General features: G+C 36.8%; 1 protein-coding gene across 1 annotated transcript in view; it reads right to left on the bottom strand.

Moving 5' to 3' along the window:
* The window catches only part of SLC7A2 (solute carrier family 7 (cationic amino acid transporter, y+ system), member 2), a 23,777-nt gene that overhangs the window by 2,246 nt on the left and 2,684 nt on the right, over positions 1-18,847 (bottom strand). The window contains exons 2-10 of the mRNA XM_009576361.1: positions 15,034-15,424; positions 13,612-13,767; positions 10,144-10,309; positions 9,455-9,591; positions 8,551-8,773; positions 5,865-6,004; positions 1,988-2,090; positions 552-757; positions 79-245 (exon numbers count right to left, since the gene is read on the bottom strand). Coding sequence (XP_009574656.1) covers positions 79-245; positions 552-757; positions 1,988-2,090; positions 5,865-6,004; positions 8,551-8,773; positions 9,455-9,591; positions 10,144-10,309; positions 13,612-13,767; positions 15,034-15,409 — 1,674 coding nt within the window. The 5' untranslated portion in view covers positions 15,410-15,424. The remainder of the gene's footprint in view (positions 1-78; positions 246-551; positions 758-1,987; positions 2,091-5,864; positions 6,005-8,550; positions 8,774-9,454; positions 9,592-10,143; positions 10,310-13,611; positions 13,768-15,033; positions 15,425-18,847) is intronic.

The raw sequence follows: 18,847 nt of genomic DNA, 5'->3' as shown, positions 1-18,847 counted from the left end.
TTTCCCTGCCCCTCTCCCACTTGTTAGAATCCATCCAAACCTCTCATTAGAGAATAACATAGAGAATATGTTATTCACCATAAACGCCACTTTCTGCTGGTTCTGAGGCTGCCTTTGGATGAGGAGAATGGTAACTATGAAGGACGCCACCAACACAGCAAGAAGGCCAATACTCCAAGGCTCCAAGTTAGCAATGAAATGAATCCCGTAAGTAGTGAGGACACTCAAGCCACAAACCAAGAAAGCTGTGTGAAAAACAAAACGATGGAAATGGGAAAGAGGTCACTTAATCTCTGCATTGAAGAGGACGTAATTTTTAAGAACGATGGCAGGTCTTCAGTATGAAATGTTATCATGAAAATGTTTAATTAAAGGAAAATATAGTGGACTACAGATTAGATCCATCAAGAAGTATAAAAGCATTCTGCAGAATGACACATTAATTATGACTGAAAGAAGGCATGTTATCACTGGATTTTTAATTTTGTCTTTAATAAAATTCCATTATTTATGTTAATGCATTATATGAATTTGGACAGTTGAATACTTACCCAAGAGACCCACTAAAAAGTTAACGGTAGTTGCAGTCTGCTCGGTAGGTAAACTGGACGGATTAAGCAGGGCCTGAAGATTGAAATGATTCTCTTGTATCATATTTATCTGTGATTCACTTACTGCAGATTCCCTTTCAGATGCAGCCAAAGCTGCTTTTTCTGGAGAATATTTTGGTTGCTCGTAGGTTAAACTGGGTTGGTACCTATGCATAAAACAAACAGGATAATAAAAAAATTAAGCTTACTTTGGGATATGAAGCAATATGACTCTAGGAATGTATTTAAATACTAAATTTGCAGCAGAGATTTAGCATTTCCCAATTTGTAACTGCACTGCAACAGCCCATATTATTAGTCACTATCATATATAAAAAACCTATGGCAACTCACTTTGTTGCTGTGTTTGTGTGGGGATTTTTTTGGCAGTTTTTTAAGCTATGTGAATGCGCCAATGGGTCAGATAAATGATCAGACTCGTACAAAAAGAGGGGACAGGGTCTGGTGGTCAATGGCAGGGAAAGGGTAGGGGAGCTTCTTTCAGCAGTGGCAAGTTAATTCTGACTTGCTTCCCGTACTGTAAGAGGCCTACTAACTGGCATAAACTGAAATTTTACATCTGCTTTGTTAGATTTTAAGTGTATTTTTAAAAATACATACATTAAATAAGTCACTATGGGATAAAATAGTCTTCTCTTTTAAAGTGTAAATTATTGCAACATTGAATTTGAGCTGAATTTAAGCTGTTATAGTTGTCAAAGTTAATTACTTAGCCTTAAGCAATAAAGACTGACTTTTAAAATTAAAATGGCCAATATATAATAAAGTGAGCTGTAGCTACCAATATGTCAATATTATTCCGTAGCTTTACAAACACAACAGATACCAGAGTTTTACTGACGAGTATTTATAATCTCACTCATTGAGAGAGAATATTTGTACTCTCTTCTAGGGCTACCACATCTTGAAACGCTCATCTGGCGTTATGTTTCTGACTAGGGTAATACAAAACAATTATTTGAACTTGTTCATCCTGTGAACTACCTAGAACATCTACACTTTTCACATATAGCCCCCACAATGTAATAGGCCTGATGTACAGCATAGATTGTATTCATATCAAAGTATCATTAATTGAACTTTGGACACAAGCTTACATCTAGTACCTTTGGGACTAATGCTTGGACCAATACATCTTCTGGAAATAAAAGGTGTCTAGATTTCACATGAAGCTTTAACTTCACTAACTGTTATACTGATATGACAATATATCAGTGTTTTCTCCGATGGGTCACTGCTTCTTAGTAATTATTTATATGCATACAGCTAATTTTTAAATATTTAGCTATCTAGCAAAAAACACACTGTAAATGTCACTTCTGTTTATATACTGGCCAACACAACACACCAGAATGGAAAGGGTGGTTTTGACTCACCTAAGAATGAGGACACAGGTTGCCACAAGTGAATAAGCAAGAAGTGTACCAATAGACATCATATCCACTAAAGCCTTTAGGTCAAACAGAAATGCCATTATAGCTAAAAAAAAAAAGAAAAGAAAATGCAAGATTTGTATGGGGCTGACATGTTAAGAACTAAGATTTTAAAATCTGTCCGTGGTGTAACTTTACATTGTTTTACTGACAGCAATATGAGTGAAATCATGGTAATCCTTACAAACACATTTTTGAAGTCATCGCCAACATTCCCAAACCCAATTCCCTACAGTTGGGAATCTCATTCAGATATGCACTGATGAGCTGTACAGTCATGCTGCATAATCAAGCGATTCATATTGAATTGATTACTTGGACATAAGTATTTGCATATATGGCTTGTTGAATTGGGGCCACATTAAAAATACATTTTTATAGAACAAGGTTCAGATCCTGCGACAAAATCTCACCAAAGCTGAGAGGATGGCTCCCACTGCAAAACTGGGGAACAATGATCCGAGCCAGGAACAATGATCCAACCCAGGAAGTCACTAGTATGTAAAATTTCTGCTGAGCTGAGAAAGAACTGTATGTAAAGAGGACTTTCAGGAGTTGTCTCAAATAAAATAGTTTTGTGGGTTTTTTTAAATTGATTGTCTTACTAAAAAAAGTTAAGTTCAAGTGGCCTTCAGGAAGGGCCAGCAAAATCTCACAAGAATTAATAATCTTACGATCACTGAAATCGGTGGCAGAAACTTCCATGATACTGAGAGTAATTATGGCAATCTTTGTGTTTGTAAAAGCTAATGCCACATTCTTTTGGAGATTCTGGAATGTCTTTTTTTGTCTATGCTGTTTGCACACAGACACACATAGCTTATAAAGAAATTAGCACAAGCCACCACTAAATGAAAGGCTAATGCTAATTGATTTGAAATATATGTGGTCAAAGAACCTCTTAAAATATTTGTATTTTATTAACATTATTGAGATGCAGAAAGAATCTAACAATACTTAATCTTTTGAATCATCAGTAATCTCAACATCAAAAGAAACTATTAAATGTAGCCTTTATACACTATATGTATATGCACACACAAATTTTTCTATATTCAGAAATGCTTATATATAATATTCATGTTATGTTTTTGTTAATATATTTGTAGACAGGTGTATAAGTGCACAAACACACAAACACACATTCCCCTGGTTTTTGATCCTGACAGAGAAAGCAAAAAGTGATTTTCTGAAGACAAGACTGCTCTGTTACAGAAGTTTTATTTCATCTGCCTGTCTCGTTTTCCAATGAAGGAAGGAAGACCATCATGTTTTCTTTAATGACAGTGGATGTTCCTAAATCCAAGAAGTCATTTACGGGGTAGATTTCTGAATACTTCACTGCTTTGCATGCTCCAAAGAGCATAGGTAAGCAAAGTTGAGGAAGGGCAGAACCTACTATAACCTCATATACAGTAGCTATATTTAATTTTTAATCCTAGCTTTTGAAAGGCTACTCTGTAGCCCAGAATATTCTCTTATATTAGAACCAAACTGAAAAATGCCTGTAAGTTTCTGGCTAAGAGAAAAAAAAGACACAGTATTTCTTTTCCACTTCTCTTAATTCTACTCCAATTGTAAGAAACAACGGTAGATAAATTTATGGTGAAGAAACCTTGGACTGACACCAAAACATTTTCCTATGTGGAGAGTTTCACAATCGCAGTTACCACATGTGAAAAGGTAAGTCACAGTAATAACATGTGATAATTGCCTCAGCCATAGGCTTGACCTGGTAACTTTAATTAAGAGGCCAAACATCTAATCTCCTTAACATTTCTTAAAGCTATGAAACTATCCATGCTACGAATAAATAGAAAAGTCAGACAATATAAACTGTTGCATACATCTGTAACTATTCTGGCAAAACTATTCATGACCACAAGTTACCAAATATGCATCTTTTTAAAAATAGAAGAAGAAATTACTCCTTCTCCAGCAGTAGATAAAGCTGCCTTCAGGTGAGTTGCTGACACACCAAATTCCCCAAACTGTCTAAAAGCAGTCCAAGTGATGGCTGCTGCGTAGCTATAGTCAGGGCTATATAACTATATAAATCGGTTTACCAGCTGGGTAATACGGTTTTCTTTCTCCTCATCGTTACTGTGATTTCAGAGAAAGATGTTCATTTCATCCCACATAACTGCACTTCCAAATTATTATAGGGGAATACGTCAATATTATAAATTAAAATAATATAAAGTCAAAATAATAAAAGTAATTCTATTTGTACTCCGACCAAAGAAAAGGGAACTGATAATAATGCTTCCTGTGGGAACTATCTGGACAATGACTGTGCCTTCCCACATTACTGCCAAGTACACGGCACGAGCAGTTCCAGTCTTGTGGCATCTGAAGATGACCCTGACTATAAATAATAATATTTTAGTCTCAGTTCTGAACCTCTTACTTGATATCAATTTTAGCCAGGGTTGCTAAATGTTGTAAGGCATGTATTTCATATTTGAATTACTTTTAAGACTTGTTTTTTTGCCTTTGAGTTAAATACTTCTAGAACTTCCAGTTTTCCTGGGTAATTAGACATCCCACTGAAATGACAATGAAATTTGGGCACAACTACATGTACTTCTGCAAGAAGTATGGACAAAAGTGAAACAGCTGTATGTTAAAAATTTCCCTTTGTGAAACATTAAGAGTTGGCAACAGCTCCCAAAATGCTGCTTTGCTAAAATATATGTGGGCATGTATGTGCATACATATATGTGCATACACTCTTAATCTCCCCATAACACCTACATAACCCTCAGCCACAATTTGGTAAGCCTATACAAAAACAGAATCCTTTTTCTTTAGAAGAAAATTTTTAAATCTTTGTATTTTACAGAAAAGTTGATCCTGCTGCAAATGTAGAAATTTTTTCTCATGTCTCATAATAAAAAATGTGACAGTTATTTTCTTCCCTTATAGATGTGCTAAATATGTAGATGTACATCAGACAAGGAAACCCTGTAAGCAGAGCAACAGCCTAAGGAACCCAGATTAAGTAACAAGCTTATTCACAATACAAGACGCCAATATTTAAAAAAAAAAAAAAAAAATCATTTTGAATTCTGTGACATTAAGGACATCACCACCACCACCATGATTGGCATGATCTGGAGTTCTTACACCCTTTGATTACTTGGTAATTTTATTCCCATTGTACATGCAAGGGAAGTTAACAAGCAGCCCTTTTCAAAAATATAAAGTACCATGCACGTGCATAGAGTGTTTAAATCTCAGTTTTAAGTAACACGGGCTTTGAGAGCTTACCAGAGATGACCCCTGCTGTCAAGGTGGCAGAGACTGGTGCCTGCCTCTTACTCACTTTGGCAAGAAAACTAAAGAGTAAACCATCGCGTGCCATGGCAAACAGAATTCGGGGCAAAGGGAACATAGAGCCGAGAAGACTAGAACAGAAAAATGTATAGTTCAAATACAGGTTATTAAAAGCACAATGCTTTACTGGTAAACCCAACTACACAAAAAGAAAGCTTGTAAGAGTTAATGGGTTTAGGTTTAGGTTTAATTTTGGTTTAGGCTCTGTGTTGCTGCTCTTGGTTTTTTGTTTGTTTGACTGATGTTCTTGGTTTTGGGTTGTTTATTTTGAACCTAGGCTTTGAAAGCACTTGAGATTAACCAACAAATACATAATCTGTGGTAGAGAAAAGTTTACTGGTAGCCTACTTTACCTGGCGACAATCTGATTTGATCATTTCAGTCCAAAGCAAATCCAAGCTGCACAACAGTGGTTTATTTCCATATACACAACGAGTTTAACAGTGCACCTTTCTTTACAAGGATCAACTCTTAGTCTCACCTGCTACTGCACCAGACGATAGAGTAGCAACTAGTGGGGTCTTCGTTTTGGAACTGATTTGAGCTAGACATTTGAAAAGCAACCCATCCTTCGCCATAGCATAGATTACACGTGGCATTGGGAAAATGGATCCAAGAAGACTGAGTAAAAAGCAAACACATGCAACATGGCAAACACAGTTCATGCAGAGTTGTATCATGGACAAGATAAACAATGTTAATTAATGGCATGTATAGAAACAAAATTTATGATTGTAAGACAAAACCAGAAAGCCCCATAGCCCAAGATACTACAGATCAGACACAAATAGAAATTTCTTTTTCCCTGTAAAGTTGATTGCACTTTTTTTTTTTTTTAATTAATTTATGTAATGAAATTGCTTCATCAGAGAGAATTCAGATTAGCAAAATAACTCTTGCCATCACTGTAGTTCTTGGGTATTAGTGGACCAGGAACATGTTCCAGGTCACACTAACTATGCAATTAAGCTTTAGTATTCCTGGAGAAAGTCTGTCAGTCAGCAGCAGCAGCAAATCAATAAGCATTAGCAGCATCTCTTACACTCTACATTTCCATGTGAGGCTGCTGATTAACAGTAATTCAAAGTAAGCACCATACAGTTATACTTGGGCCCATTATTTCTTTCGATTAAAGCACCTCTAGCCAAGCTTCATTAAGATTGTTTCTTTTTTTTGGAAGAAGTAAAGCTAATTAATTTAGATTTGTTATTAGCAGAACACAGAAAGCTTTTAAACTGTTGATAACTCAAAGCTCTTTTTAAACATACTTCTTAAATTAGGTGGTTTGTTTCCCTCAAAGCGAAATAATTGTAATTAAGAAAACCAAAAACGTTGAAAGGACAAAAGGCAAAATCATAGCCAGTATAACCTCTGCAGCAAGCACACTAGTTTTTAATCAATCAGGTGAATGGTTGCCTTTCTTACTTTAGGGAGTCGACTATATCACTTACAGAAGGCAGAGCTTTTACATACCACAGATGCTAAGTACCTCCAGTAATGCTTGTGAGACACAAGCGTTAAGGTTAGACACATGAGATAAGTTTCATTGCACATGAACTGATTTTGGAATGTCCCTTCAAAAAAATAATGTTTCCTAAATTTCCTATTTTTCAAATAAGGATACTGTTAAAATCCACTGCCAAATTTTTTGCTGTTGTGGCTTTGTAAAATTTATTTATCCTACCCCTCCTTAAGTACATTCATATAAATAACAGAAATATTAACAAACATCTTTACCCTGAGGAAACAAGTTCACGACATAACATAGTAAAAGGTAATTATATGAAGCAAAAGCAATGATCCCAACTTTTTTTCTTAATTATACCTCTAAACTGAGGAATATGAAATACAATTTCCTTTGTTTTTTTCTAAACTGACATCAGTCAACAGACTGAAAGATTAACCTCTCCATATGAGTAAATATAATTCTTCAGAATACACTGGTAAAAGAGACCAGCAGTTCAAATTTCTGAAAAAGTGTTTTACCATCTCAGTTTGTTTTGTTTCCAGTATTAATTTCTTTAAGCTAGTTTCTACTTATATATCACTTTTACTGCTTATCAATATAGAGGAAAAATTCAGTAAAACCCTCCAAAATGAAGGGACCATAACAACTAGATAGAAAATAACTATAATCCTAGGGTGAACTGTGTAACTATGACATTCTTCAGTCAGCCCTACAATTCTTTTATCGTCATTCTGGAAATATTTCCTCTTTCTATCCCCTTCTACATTAAAATATTCCTTTCCTTTAAATCATTGTCCACAGTCAGCGTGCTCATCTTCTTCAGGCTAATGCTTACAGGGTTATCTCAGAGTACTGTTAGCATTTGTGCTTAAACAGGCATGTCGTTTTCCTTTCTGGAAAGGCAGCCAGTATTCTTACCACTGAAGCTCATATAAATGACTCCTTACCTATATAAACTCAGGTAGAGGATTGGCGTCAACATTTTTCTATCCCTAAATTCAAGTATCAAGCAATGTCCTATTCTATGAAAGTGTTTATACCACATTACAATTGGGGTGTAATATATGTGAACACATACTAATATATCTCATGCCCTCCCTGATCTTTTTAATCAAAACAACACGTTAAGTTAAGGTTACATCCACGGTTTCACAAAGGGGAATAAATGATCATATTTTCACAGCTATAATCTACATCTCAAACACCCACAGAGAAACCACAGGAAGGGATGATGTCAGAAGACAGACTGGCTACTGGAGGAAAACAGAGACAGGCAACGAAGATGAGAAGTGGAGTTAATTAATCATCTCTTCAATTTTGCCTGCAAATACTCAGAGCCCATAAAGCTGCTGAGTCATTGGGAGTGGACAGCAAGAAAGGACAAAATGGGTGAGGTTTATTTTATCAGTTAATAAAGATAACTTGTAGGTCATATGTCTGAAAATACGTATTTTAATAAAAACTTTTGGGGTAATAAGCCAAAGAGGTAGAGTTCAATAAGAGTACAGTTTAAAAAAGGGACTTAAATTAATCCACTTACTGTGATTGAGACCTGCTTAAGTCTAAAACATGCTTATAATACTTATTGCTAGTCCTTTGCATGAACTGAGCCTTCAAAATGAACGCATGAACATATATTTAAATGTCATATATTATCCATCAGCTTTTCCCAGTAAAATTAGTATTTCAATGTCTTTACCTTGTGGACAAAGCACAGAGAGATCCCACTGCTACAACATATTTCGCAGGACCCCATCCAACATATTCAAATGCTACTGGCAGAGGACTTTTCTCATCTAGTAAATAGTATGGCATCATAAGTGTCAGTGCAGCTGAAACCCCAAAATAGGCCATGAAGCAGACAAGCAGGGACACCACAATTCCTATGGGGATGGCTTTCTGAGGGTTCTTGACTTCTTCTCCTGAAAAAAGGAAAAAAAAAACGCCCCACCAAAAATTCTTACTCATTTCCACCTTCAGCTTTAAAAGATAAGATCAAAGACAAATCATTTGTTAATCTAAGCTATGGGAATCATATTTGTAATAGAAGTTTTAAAAACTGGTATAAAATAAGCTTAGTGACACAGAACAAAACTCAGTATTTTCTTGCCAGAAATAGCATTAAAAAAAAGAGATAAACTAAAGTACATAAAATACATTCTATATTTAGAGTACTCAAAGCCCATCATTTCTAGTTATTTACCTACAGTTTATAAGTGCAATGTACTCATTCCCTACCAGCCGTATATAAGCCAGTCTTTAGGAGAGATACCTCATCTCAGAGAATTGTAAAAGTGAGCAGGTGATTAACACGATTTGGGCAGAAAAAATTGCATACTAAGCACTTCCCAGACTTAGAAGGCAACAATTAATTTCTTTAGGACAGGAATAAAATCAGTAAAATCTCCTCCTTCCTCCCAAAACGACAGCCAAATTCAGGAATGAACTCAGACTCATTCTACATTAACTGAAGGATATTTAGGAGAAAGCAAAGGATGAACAGTAGACAGATTGTTATGTTGTTTGTGTGGGTATTTTTTACAAAAAAAGCATGTTATACATATATACTTATACATATACACACACACACATAAATACTATACCAGTTGTTGCAATGCAGTCAAATCCAACAAAAGCATAAAAACAGGTTGCAGCACCAGCCAACGTTCCTGTGAAACCATATGGCATAAAGCCACCACTCCCATATAAACTTGTCACATTCTCATAGGTTGAGCAATTCCTATAAAGAACAAAAATACAGCAGAAAAATAACTTTTTTTTTTTTATTATTGGTAGGACACACACATGCATCCTTCTCCCCTACCACTCCGGAAAAACATGTTAAAATGTTCTCGTCAGGACAGAGTTCTGCTTTACAAAACTGCATGAGAAGATACTTTTATGTCAAAGGTTGTAAAAAATACAAAAATAACAGTAAATGGAAGAATACCTGAATTGTGTAACTATCATTTTACTCACTTTGCAGTTTGTCGCAAAATATATTAAAACACTAATGGTGTGGGCAACTCTTGCTGTCATAGTCACATACTGCAGTTAATACATGACTTAAGGACAAGAAGCCAGTAACCTCTCAAATGGCTACAGACAAGATTTTTTTTTAAAGGAAACTACAAACAAGAAAATAAAAAACAATTTTTAAGGGAATAAAAAGTTTATCATTCCCAGCAACAGAGCTATCGGTTGATACAATACCTGCAATACCACAAAAGCAAGTATAACAGAAAATTGCTTGGGATGTGAGCAAGTAAATTGATTAAAAAAAAAAAATTACTCTGTTATTGCAGTAAGGTTTATGAGATATTCTTCACTTATTTTCCAGTTGTCAGCATCTCCTTTCACAAAACCAGAAATCATAACGAAGAGTAGGACCAAGATGTTAATAGCAGTGAAAATTTTATTCACCCATGCAGATTCTTTTACTCCAAAAGATAAAAGACCTATAAAATAAAAATATTTTATAGATATCAATGGTCCCTTGAACTAATAAAATGGCATTTTAAAGAAGATGTACATGCAAGTACTGTGAATAATACTAAAAAAACAGCACAAGATTTTATACTTTTAAAAAGCAGTAGCACAAATTTACTAGACTCTCTGGCAACACGGCGATAGGCAAGTGTATTGGAAACCACAAAACAGAAAGCTTGTTTAATTGTACTTTGAGCAATTATTACTTTTCTGAGATTCCAATTCATATCTCTATTTTATGTGATGGAGGAAAAATAGGAACAAGAATTCTATGCTTAGTAAAAACAGATTGGTAGGATCTATTTCTTACGGAACAACTACTCATTAGATTAATAAAATAATCAAAATTATTAGATTGATAATGTAATCTGTTCACTCTAAGTTTTTCAGGGCATATCCAACACAGAGGAAGAGTCCCATTTCCTAGCTCATTAATAACACCTTTAAAAGAAATGCATGCTTCCTGTTCATAAACACTGATTCACAGAGATTCTAGAAAAATGTCTGATACAAAATGCACATGCCTTAGGTTGCAGAGTAGTGCATTTAAACAATCTGAAAGTTATTCCATCAGGATCCTACTGTGTCATTAGATTTGTAACAACTGTAAGTGTACTAACAGTTTAATGGAAGAGCAGGCAGTGAGCAGATCAGGAAAAATTAAATACATTGGGAAAGCCTCCACAGGTTCTTTGCACTCTAAGCGTTTCCACTAATATCACATACATGCTTTCCCTCATTATTTAGAGATTAAGTCTGAAAATTTTAAGCCTCTCAAGATAACGTCTAAAAAATTTCTGACTCTGCTAATGAGGCATTTGCTATCTTATCATAACACAGAAGTTATCATATAAGCTGCTCAAGTTTTTCTTCACCAATGGCATTTTTATTGGAAATAGGGGTATGCTTTCTTTAGCTTAGTTTTTCCAAGAAGGCAGTGTCTTAATCAGCCTAATGCAGTATGAAACATAGTATGTTCAATTTTTTAAGTCCTTTCTGTAGGGGAGACGGGGGGGAGCGGGGAACCAAGCCAGATTTCTGTGGACTTTCCCTTGTACTTAGCACATCACATTTTCTGTTAAACATAATCTGCTACTCCTGTGATTCAGCTTTGCGCAGCTCAGAATCCAATTACTCAGTCTACACAGCCCTGAGCCATCCCCACTGCAGTGGTGAATTCCACCCAGTTAATTCACTGGTGGTTTGGCTGCTTACCACAGAGACCTGGAGAGTTAATTTGCAGCACAAGCACACGAGAAGTGAAGAAGGAATGATGGTGAGGATGAAAAGGCAGGACACAAATGAAAACTCAGGAGCAGTGGAGAACCACAGGAGAAACATTTCCTCTTCTATCAGGAATCTCTACTACTGATGTTAGGAAGCAGCAAAGGCAATGGAGAAAACAGATATAAGATGGCAGCATCTACTCTAGCATTTTATAGTTTGGTTTGTGGAGTGCCCTGCTTTTCAAAAGGTTGTTTTTTTCCTCCTTCCTTTGGAGGAAGTGAAAATGAAAGGTCCATTCCAGCTATACCAAATTCAATCCCATCACTCCTGAAGACATAAGGGTCTGAACTGGTCCTATAGGCAACTTTGAACCACAAGCCTGGCAAGATGCTGGACTAAACCTTGTCTAGTAAATTCCCTGATCTTCCTAAGTGCAGACACAGGGGCCTCAGCACCAATTGTTAATGCTGATATTCACAAAGTATGTTCTGTTTGCAAGCATGAAATTCTTCTGAATCTCAAGGCATTTATTTTTAAAACTTCTAAAAAATTAATGCATTTAAATAATATTCTACACTTAAAATTGTACAATTAATTTCCTCAAGATTCCACTCTACTTTTGCTACTTTCTTGTGGCTTACATTAGTGACCATATGACAACCACCCCAAAAATTTTAGGTAAAATTTCTGGAAGTATGGGTGTTGAGTCAGCTTGGGAATACCTACACTGCAATGTGACTCACAGTGTAGGTACATCTTAAATCTTTTAAATAATGTAGTTCTCAAACATTTTTCAATTAGGGACTTCAGCACCTTATGTATTTTTTGTTCTCTGCTTTCTTCTAGTAAAACAAACAAAAGCAAAAGAGGCAGAAGGAAGAAAAGAATTGAAGATACAAACCCAGCCATAAATTAAGGCTTACTACTGTAGGAACTCATGTTTTTATATACAGAGACCTAATAAAAGCTTAGGATGCACTGGCCACTCATTCTAGCATTAGGAGTTGAATGAAAATATTTTCTCAAGTAGTGAGTCCAAAAAAGCCCCTCGTAACAGAAGAAGAGAACGGAAGGTTACACCTATATAACTCATCAGTTTCACTTTCCAGAGAAGAAAAGCTCCTGCTTTTGTTTCATCTAAAGAGAGATGGAACACAACAAATATTTGAGATATGGGTAGAACCTCTACTGAATACTGAAATCTTCTAGTACTGGCTGAAAACAAACCGTACACTTTAAAATACACATACTGCTTCCTTCTCTCCTGGTGGCAGTAAGAACGTTTCCTTGTGGAAAGCAATTGTTAAATGCAAACGCGCAAATAAGTTGCAGTATTTTTGAGCTTTCCAATCCCTCAAAAGGCTGGTGTCAATTTTTGTGATTTAAAAACATGATAAAAACATGAATAAAGATGTAAAAGGAACAGAACCGTGTGGAGTAGTCATGAAAGGTTTACTCAGGTTTCAAACCGGTTCTGTTGGGCCATGCCAGTACCTTGGAGTGCCCTTTAGCTCAAACAAGTTCTAGGCTAGATAACTCTTTTGAAGAGGGAAAGTTATTTTCCCTAAAAAGGGGAAAGTTATTTTATACTGAATAAGTTAACAATTTAGAGGGGAAAAAAACCCCTTACAAATACCCACTACATATACAATATGTGATTTAAGGAGAGCACATCACATTACCAAACTACAGAGCTTAACCTCAGGGTCCCTCTGAAAGCATTTACCAGTGATAAAGCCATAAAAAACACACAAAACTCTATAATTTTCCTGTTATCATCAATCTGTATCATGGGTTTTATAAAAAAGTACTGACAAGTGATTATTTCATGTCTCAGCTTAAAAAAAAAGAGGGTACACATTAAAATTAGATTATATAAATTTAATTCCCAGAGTTATTGTGTCAATACACACATGCACATCTAAACATCTCAGACATTATAAAGGTATTTCTGATAAAACACAAACTACAACTTAGCATTTTTGTCTGTAAGAAATAGTTTGACATCACAACCACCATAAATGAAGCCATATATATGTCTTACCTGATAAAAGCAATATAAGGAATACAGCAAAGAAGTCAGGATACTCTGCTAGTCCAGAGTAATTCATTTTGAAGTAGGTTCTGAAGAAATGACCAATTTGTTTTCCAAGAAGTTCATCAAAGGTGCCACTCCAGGCTCTTGCTACGCTTGATGTACCTTCATAAAATACATGCATGTTTAGAGTTTTGCCTACATACAGGATACAGTTACTTCTACTGAAAAAGAAATAAAACTAAGCATGTCACTACTTGCATTTCAAAAAGGAGAGCTTGTGTTAAAACAGTGATTTTTTTTGCCAAGGGATTTTAACATTATAGAATTTTTCTACATAGTTAAATGACAGCATATTGTTCTACAACTAAAATATACAAATTTGTACCTCATTTATTCCCAAAATATTGCAGAAATTATTTCTGTATAATTTATATTTGATGTCACCCTGGAAGACACTTATTTCTAAAGTTACAATATGGCACATGTTAAACAATATAAAGCAATGTAAGAAAGCAGTTTAAGAAAGAACACGAAGGAAAGTTTGTTCACTTGGAAGTAAAGCAAAAAAATCACTAGGAAGATGTATATTGCTGGAGGCAGTATTTAAGACTGATACTCTCCTCTGGTAAAATGTGTATGTGGCCACGGCTAAATATCATCTTATTTTTACCACTCTCCTATCATGAAATACACTTCAACACAATACTTGGGCATATTGATTTTGTAGTGATTTGGGCAACAGTCCTCTAGTTAGGTATATATATAGAGCTAGGCATGCTTATACACGATATAATGGATGCTTGGAACACGTGCCTCTGGAAGAAAACATTTTTGAATCAAAAAATGTTGTCTCTGCTAAAGCACTGAAAATAGTTATTTTAATATCTGCCATATAAGCATTGATTTTATTCAGATCTGGTCAACGTTGTATTTTATGGGATTACATTATAGGACACCATTTAATTGGCATGAGGTTATAGTAAGAAGTTAGTACTTAAACTTCATGACTTTCTTGAAGTGAGATATTATAGTGATGGGGTCCCTGTAAATGTCCTTGCTGTGTATATTCAGAAAAAAATATGCTTATTGATTTTACTGAAATTATTCTTGCTGACCAAAGACAGCAAAGAAATCCTGTTTATTCTTGTGCATCATCATTGAACTGTCTGACACAATTTTCATACAAGTTATTTAGTTCATGCTGCTGAAGACAGACTGTTTGCAAAAGCATCTTGCAAAAAATCTGTTTATAATGGTGATGCACAGGAGGAAATAACCTAATCGAATTACCTTGGTTATTTGATCCCAGCAGGAGTAAAAAGCAATAGTAGCTAAGTGCAGAGACAGAAAAGAAAGTCAGACCCAAATCCGTATCTTATATCTGCTGTCTCAGAAACCCTTGAGACCTGTGTTTGTTCTTAAGCTTACCTATAACATAGGATAAAATGAGATTCCAACCAGTGATAAAAGCCCACAGTTCACCGACAGTTACGTAAGTGTACAAATACGCAGAACCAGTCTTGGGAACGCGAGCACCAAACTCAGCGTAGCAGAGACCTGCCATCACAGATGCCAGCGCAGCAATGAGGAAAGAAACGACGATGCTAGGTCCAGAATCGGATTTGGCTACTTCTCCAGCAAGGACATAAACACCAGCACCAAGGGTACTTCCTACTCCTAGGGCTATAAGGTCCACCGTCGATAAGCATCGGCACAACTTGGAGTCCTCAAGACTTTCACCAGTGACGTTCTTCTTCCGCACCAGACACCGAACAAAGGACAAAGCTGGTCCACAGGGCAACATGGTGGATGTAGAGCTCTGAAATAAAATAAACCATTATAGTACATAAAAGGTAGCGCGGATATTGGTGAAAAACAACTAAAGAAACATATTTGCATGAAGAACTTTAATCACACCTACCAATTTATATATTTACACTCTTATATGACATTAAATAAGCTGGCATGTGCTTTTTCCCAGGAAACACATTAGGGATTCAGTATTCCTAATTTTATATTTAGCACTTATTTCCCCAGGAAAAGAATCCATTATCTTTAGGTTTACTACACTGCTGTAAAAAAGAAGAAATTGTTTCTATTTATCTGCTGATGGCCACTTCTTAACCGTTTCTAAAACAGCATCAGAACAGACATCTATTATCTTATATATCATAAGGACTTTTAAGACAAGGATCAGCACCAACATAAATAAGGATTCTTAAGATCTAAATCCTCCAACATCAAGGCTATAAACACCAAAAACTTTAAAATATAGCCTTCTGACAGAGCCAATGCAATCTCCTTTTGCCTTCAAATATACGGCTTTTGCCTTTAGCATTTGCTTCAGTAAAAACTGCTTGAAAGCAGATTAGAATAGTGTTTCTACTCCCTCCCACACAATGAAGTTTCCCCGAACTAATTATCTTCACAAGGAATCTCATACAACTCTCCCTGACAATCATCTAACAAAACCTGATGGGATAACTGCTCATCCCATGCCAACTGCAGTTCTTCAATATTCTGAGTGCACGTCGCAGTGTGGGGTGCGATAAGCTCAGATTTTGTGACCAGCTAGGTCCTGGAGGCCAGCAGGTGGGCAGCGCTGCTCTGAACAGCAGTGAGCCTGCTTCCCAACACAAAAAAATGATAGCTGAGAGTCCAAAGCATTTGCTAGGGAGGTAGGACACGGGCATCCCCATAGAAAATAATATTTCAAAGAGGCAGCATTAACATACAAGCTCTGTCTTTCTTTATGTGTTTGTTTGAATTGTATTGTTGATGACTAAGAGTTTGGTAAGAATTAAACGATACCATCTGCCATCTCCCCAAACTGATGTTTGTCTTTGCAACTCATACCATAAATATCTATACTCTGCTCATTATTTGTTAAATAGAACCCTTCTGGGAACTGAGAATCTTTTTCATTTAGACGAAGATATTCTGCTGGTAGATTCTGCCCCGGTCTGTATCAGTTTCCTAGACCAGTAAAGGGCATTTCTACTTCAATCCACTAACAGCAATGACTTTGCATCAAGATGGATAGCTCACTTAACAGTGTTTGATCCTAGAACAAAGAGTCGGAAGCAAGAGAACTGGCATCCTGACACGAAGTTGCTTAAAAAAATTCCCTTGGGTATGAAAAAGAAAAAGAGAGAGATCTCTGTGCAGAAACATTTTCTCCCTATTCCTGTAATAGCTCCCGAAGTACACTCAGACATGCCACTTGCATCTTCTAAGAGCATTCTTAAAATAAAAGGTCTCCATTCCCTTTCAAGGAAAGGGAAGTTGATAAAGGACAGTGAATGGAATTGAATAGCTCTGGGCAGTGATGCTTAATGCCCACTGGAAAAGTGATAGCTGCCCCAGGACAGTGGAAGGAGGCAAGACAGGCAAATTTCCAAAGCTCTGCTGCAATTAGGAAGTCCTTTCAGCCCACCAGACTCCCAGAGGTAAGTATCTGCCCATGGTGTGTAGACTTCATCCACTGAGGAGATTTCACACATCAGCTTCAGAACTCAGATGATGTGCATGTACGGCAGACAGGAGATATCCATAAGCTCTTCTGAGGGGAATCAACATTGAACTGTGCAGGCAACATCCCCTGCTGTAGCTCCTGAACTCTTCAGTAAGAGGAGCCTTTCTTTGGGCCTGAGGCTGAGGCACTCCACTCCCCCAAAGCCAGGTTTGTCTATCCTGGGCTATATTTTGACAAGTATTCCCAAGGCCGCTATGTTTTTTTCCCATAATGACACTTCTGAAGCTGTGGCAATCACTTAGAATGTTATATTAATATACTCATTAGGCTGTAGCCCATGGCGACAGGCAGCAACACTCTTGTGAATCCATGCCCTTCCCCTTAGCAATTTCAATGTTGCAGAAACATGGCATTTTTTTAAGGAATTATTTCCCCCACCCCCCAAATGATAGTTCATTTGGTATTTAATTAACAGGAAAAACTACTCTGGCAGACTTTATTCTCAGAACACTAAACAGATTCCAAGACTTTTGTTATTCAAATGGCATCTCAGATTGCTCTGCTCCTTTGCAATTTGGAACAAGAAGTCCTGAAGGTTGTAAAGTCATCTATCGCAGTGGCCAGGTGAGTGACACTATGGCTTTCTCTGCTGAGAAGGAATCCTTGTGACAAAATAGGAGTATTTTTTCTGCTTCTGCTTTCTCTGATTCTTGTGGAGAGGACAGGAGGCTAGCCACAAGCCAGTAAGATGAAACACCTTTTCTGACTCAAGCCCACCCTTTCTTCTTTAGCCTTTAAAAACTGGAGCAGAACCAAAGACAAGGTTCCAGATACAAGCTTTGTGTCTGCAGAGAAAAAAAAAATCTCATACACATGAGAAACGTATCTTTTGAGGTATATCTATCCTAACACGGACTTGATGAACAAACATCCTTTTACGACGACCACTGCAACGTCTTACATTGTTTCCTATACTTATTATGCACATATGCAAAATCAACGATGTCTGAACACTGCTTCACAACTTCTGTTGCTGTGTACCAAGTGCAGCGTTGTACATCAGACACAGCCCTCTTTCAGACTGGCAGAGACATCCCAAGACTCCGGTACTGATCACTTCATACTTGATAGGAAGGTGCAGCAGGAAGAACTGATGAGCTTATGAGGATATTTGGCCTCCACACAGGACCAAATGACATAGGTAAGTGGTGACAAAGTGTCTTCAGAAATCACTGACAAGTGTAACCTTTTTCTGAGGTGTCCCTTGGAAGGCAGATCCTTTAATGCATTACCCACTGCAAGAGAACAACCTGGGCTCTGACCCTGCGCTGTGTGACGTGTGCTGACTCACAAGCACAGCTTATCATAACACTGTGGCTGAGCACGTCTCACGCTCAAATGCTAACCTACAGAAGCAAAGAAGGTAACAGCTGGGTGTGCCTTTTGGTGGCAGCATTGTCCTAGATAAGCTTACACTGACTGCAATCACACACTCTTAAAAAGGGTGTTACTTCTGCACTGGCATGATTGGGCAAATCTCATGGTTTCCTTTTCTGTTGATCTTTAGGACAGAGAGGAACATGAAGTAGAGTAAGTGAACATGGAAAAAAATGATCTCTCCTACTTTTCGACCAGCAGGTCTCAGTATTTTCCTAATTGTTCCTTTTTACTTCCTCCTTTCCCAGTTGCAGTCTAAGCCTGCCTCATCCTAGCAGACCACTGTGGTCTCTGCTTCTTCTTCACCTCTGCTGCCATGAACTCCACCAG

This window comes from Fulmarus glacialis, unplaced genomic scaffold (genome assembly GCF_000690835.1).
Source record: "Fulmarus glacialis isolate BGI_N327 unplaced genomic scaffold, ASM69083v1 scaffold39740, whole genome shotgun sequence".
Lineage (NCBI taxonomy): Eukaryota > Metazoa > Chordata > Aves > Procellariiformes > Procellariidae > Fulmarus > Fulmarus glacialis.
Note: the sequence above shows the minus strand (reverse complement) of the source record. Positions and strands in the feature narration are given on the sequence as shown.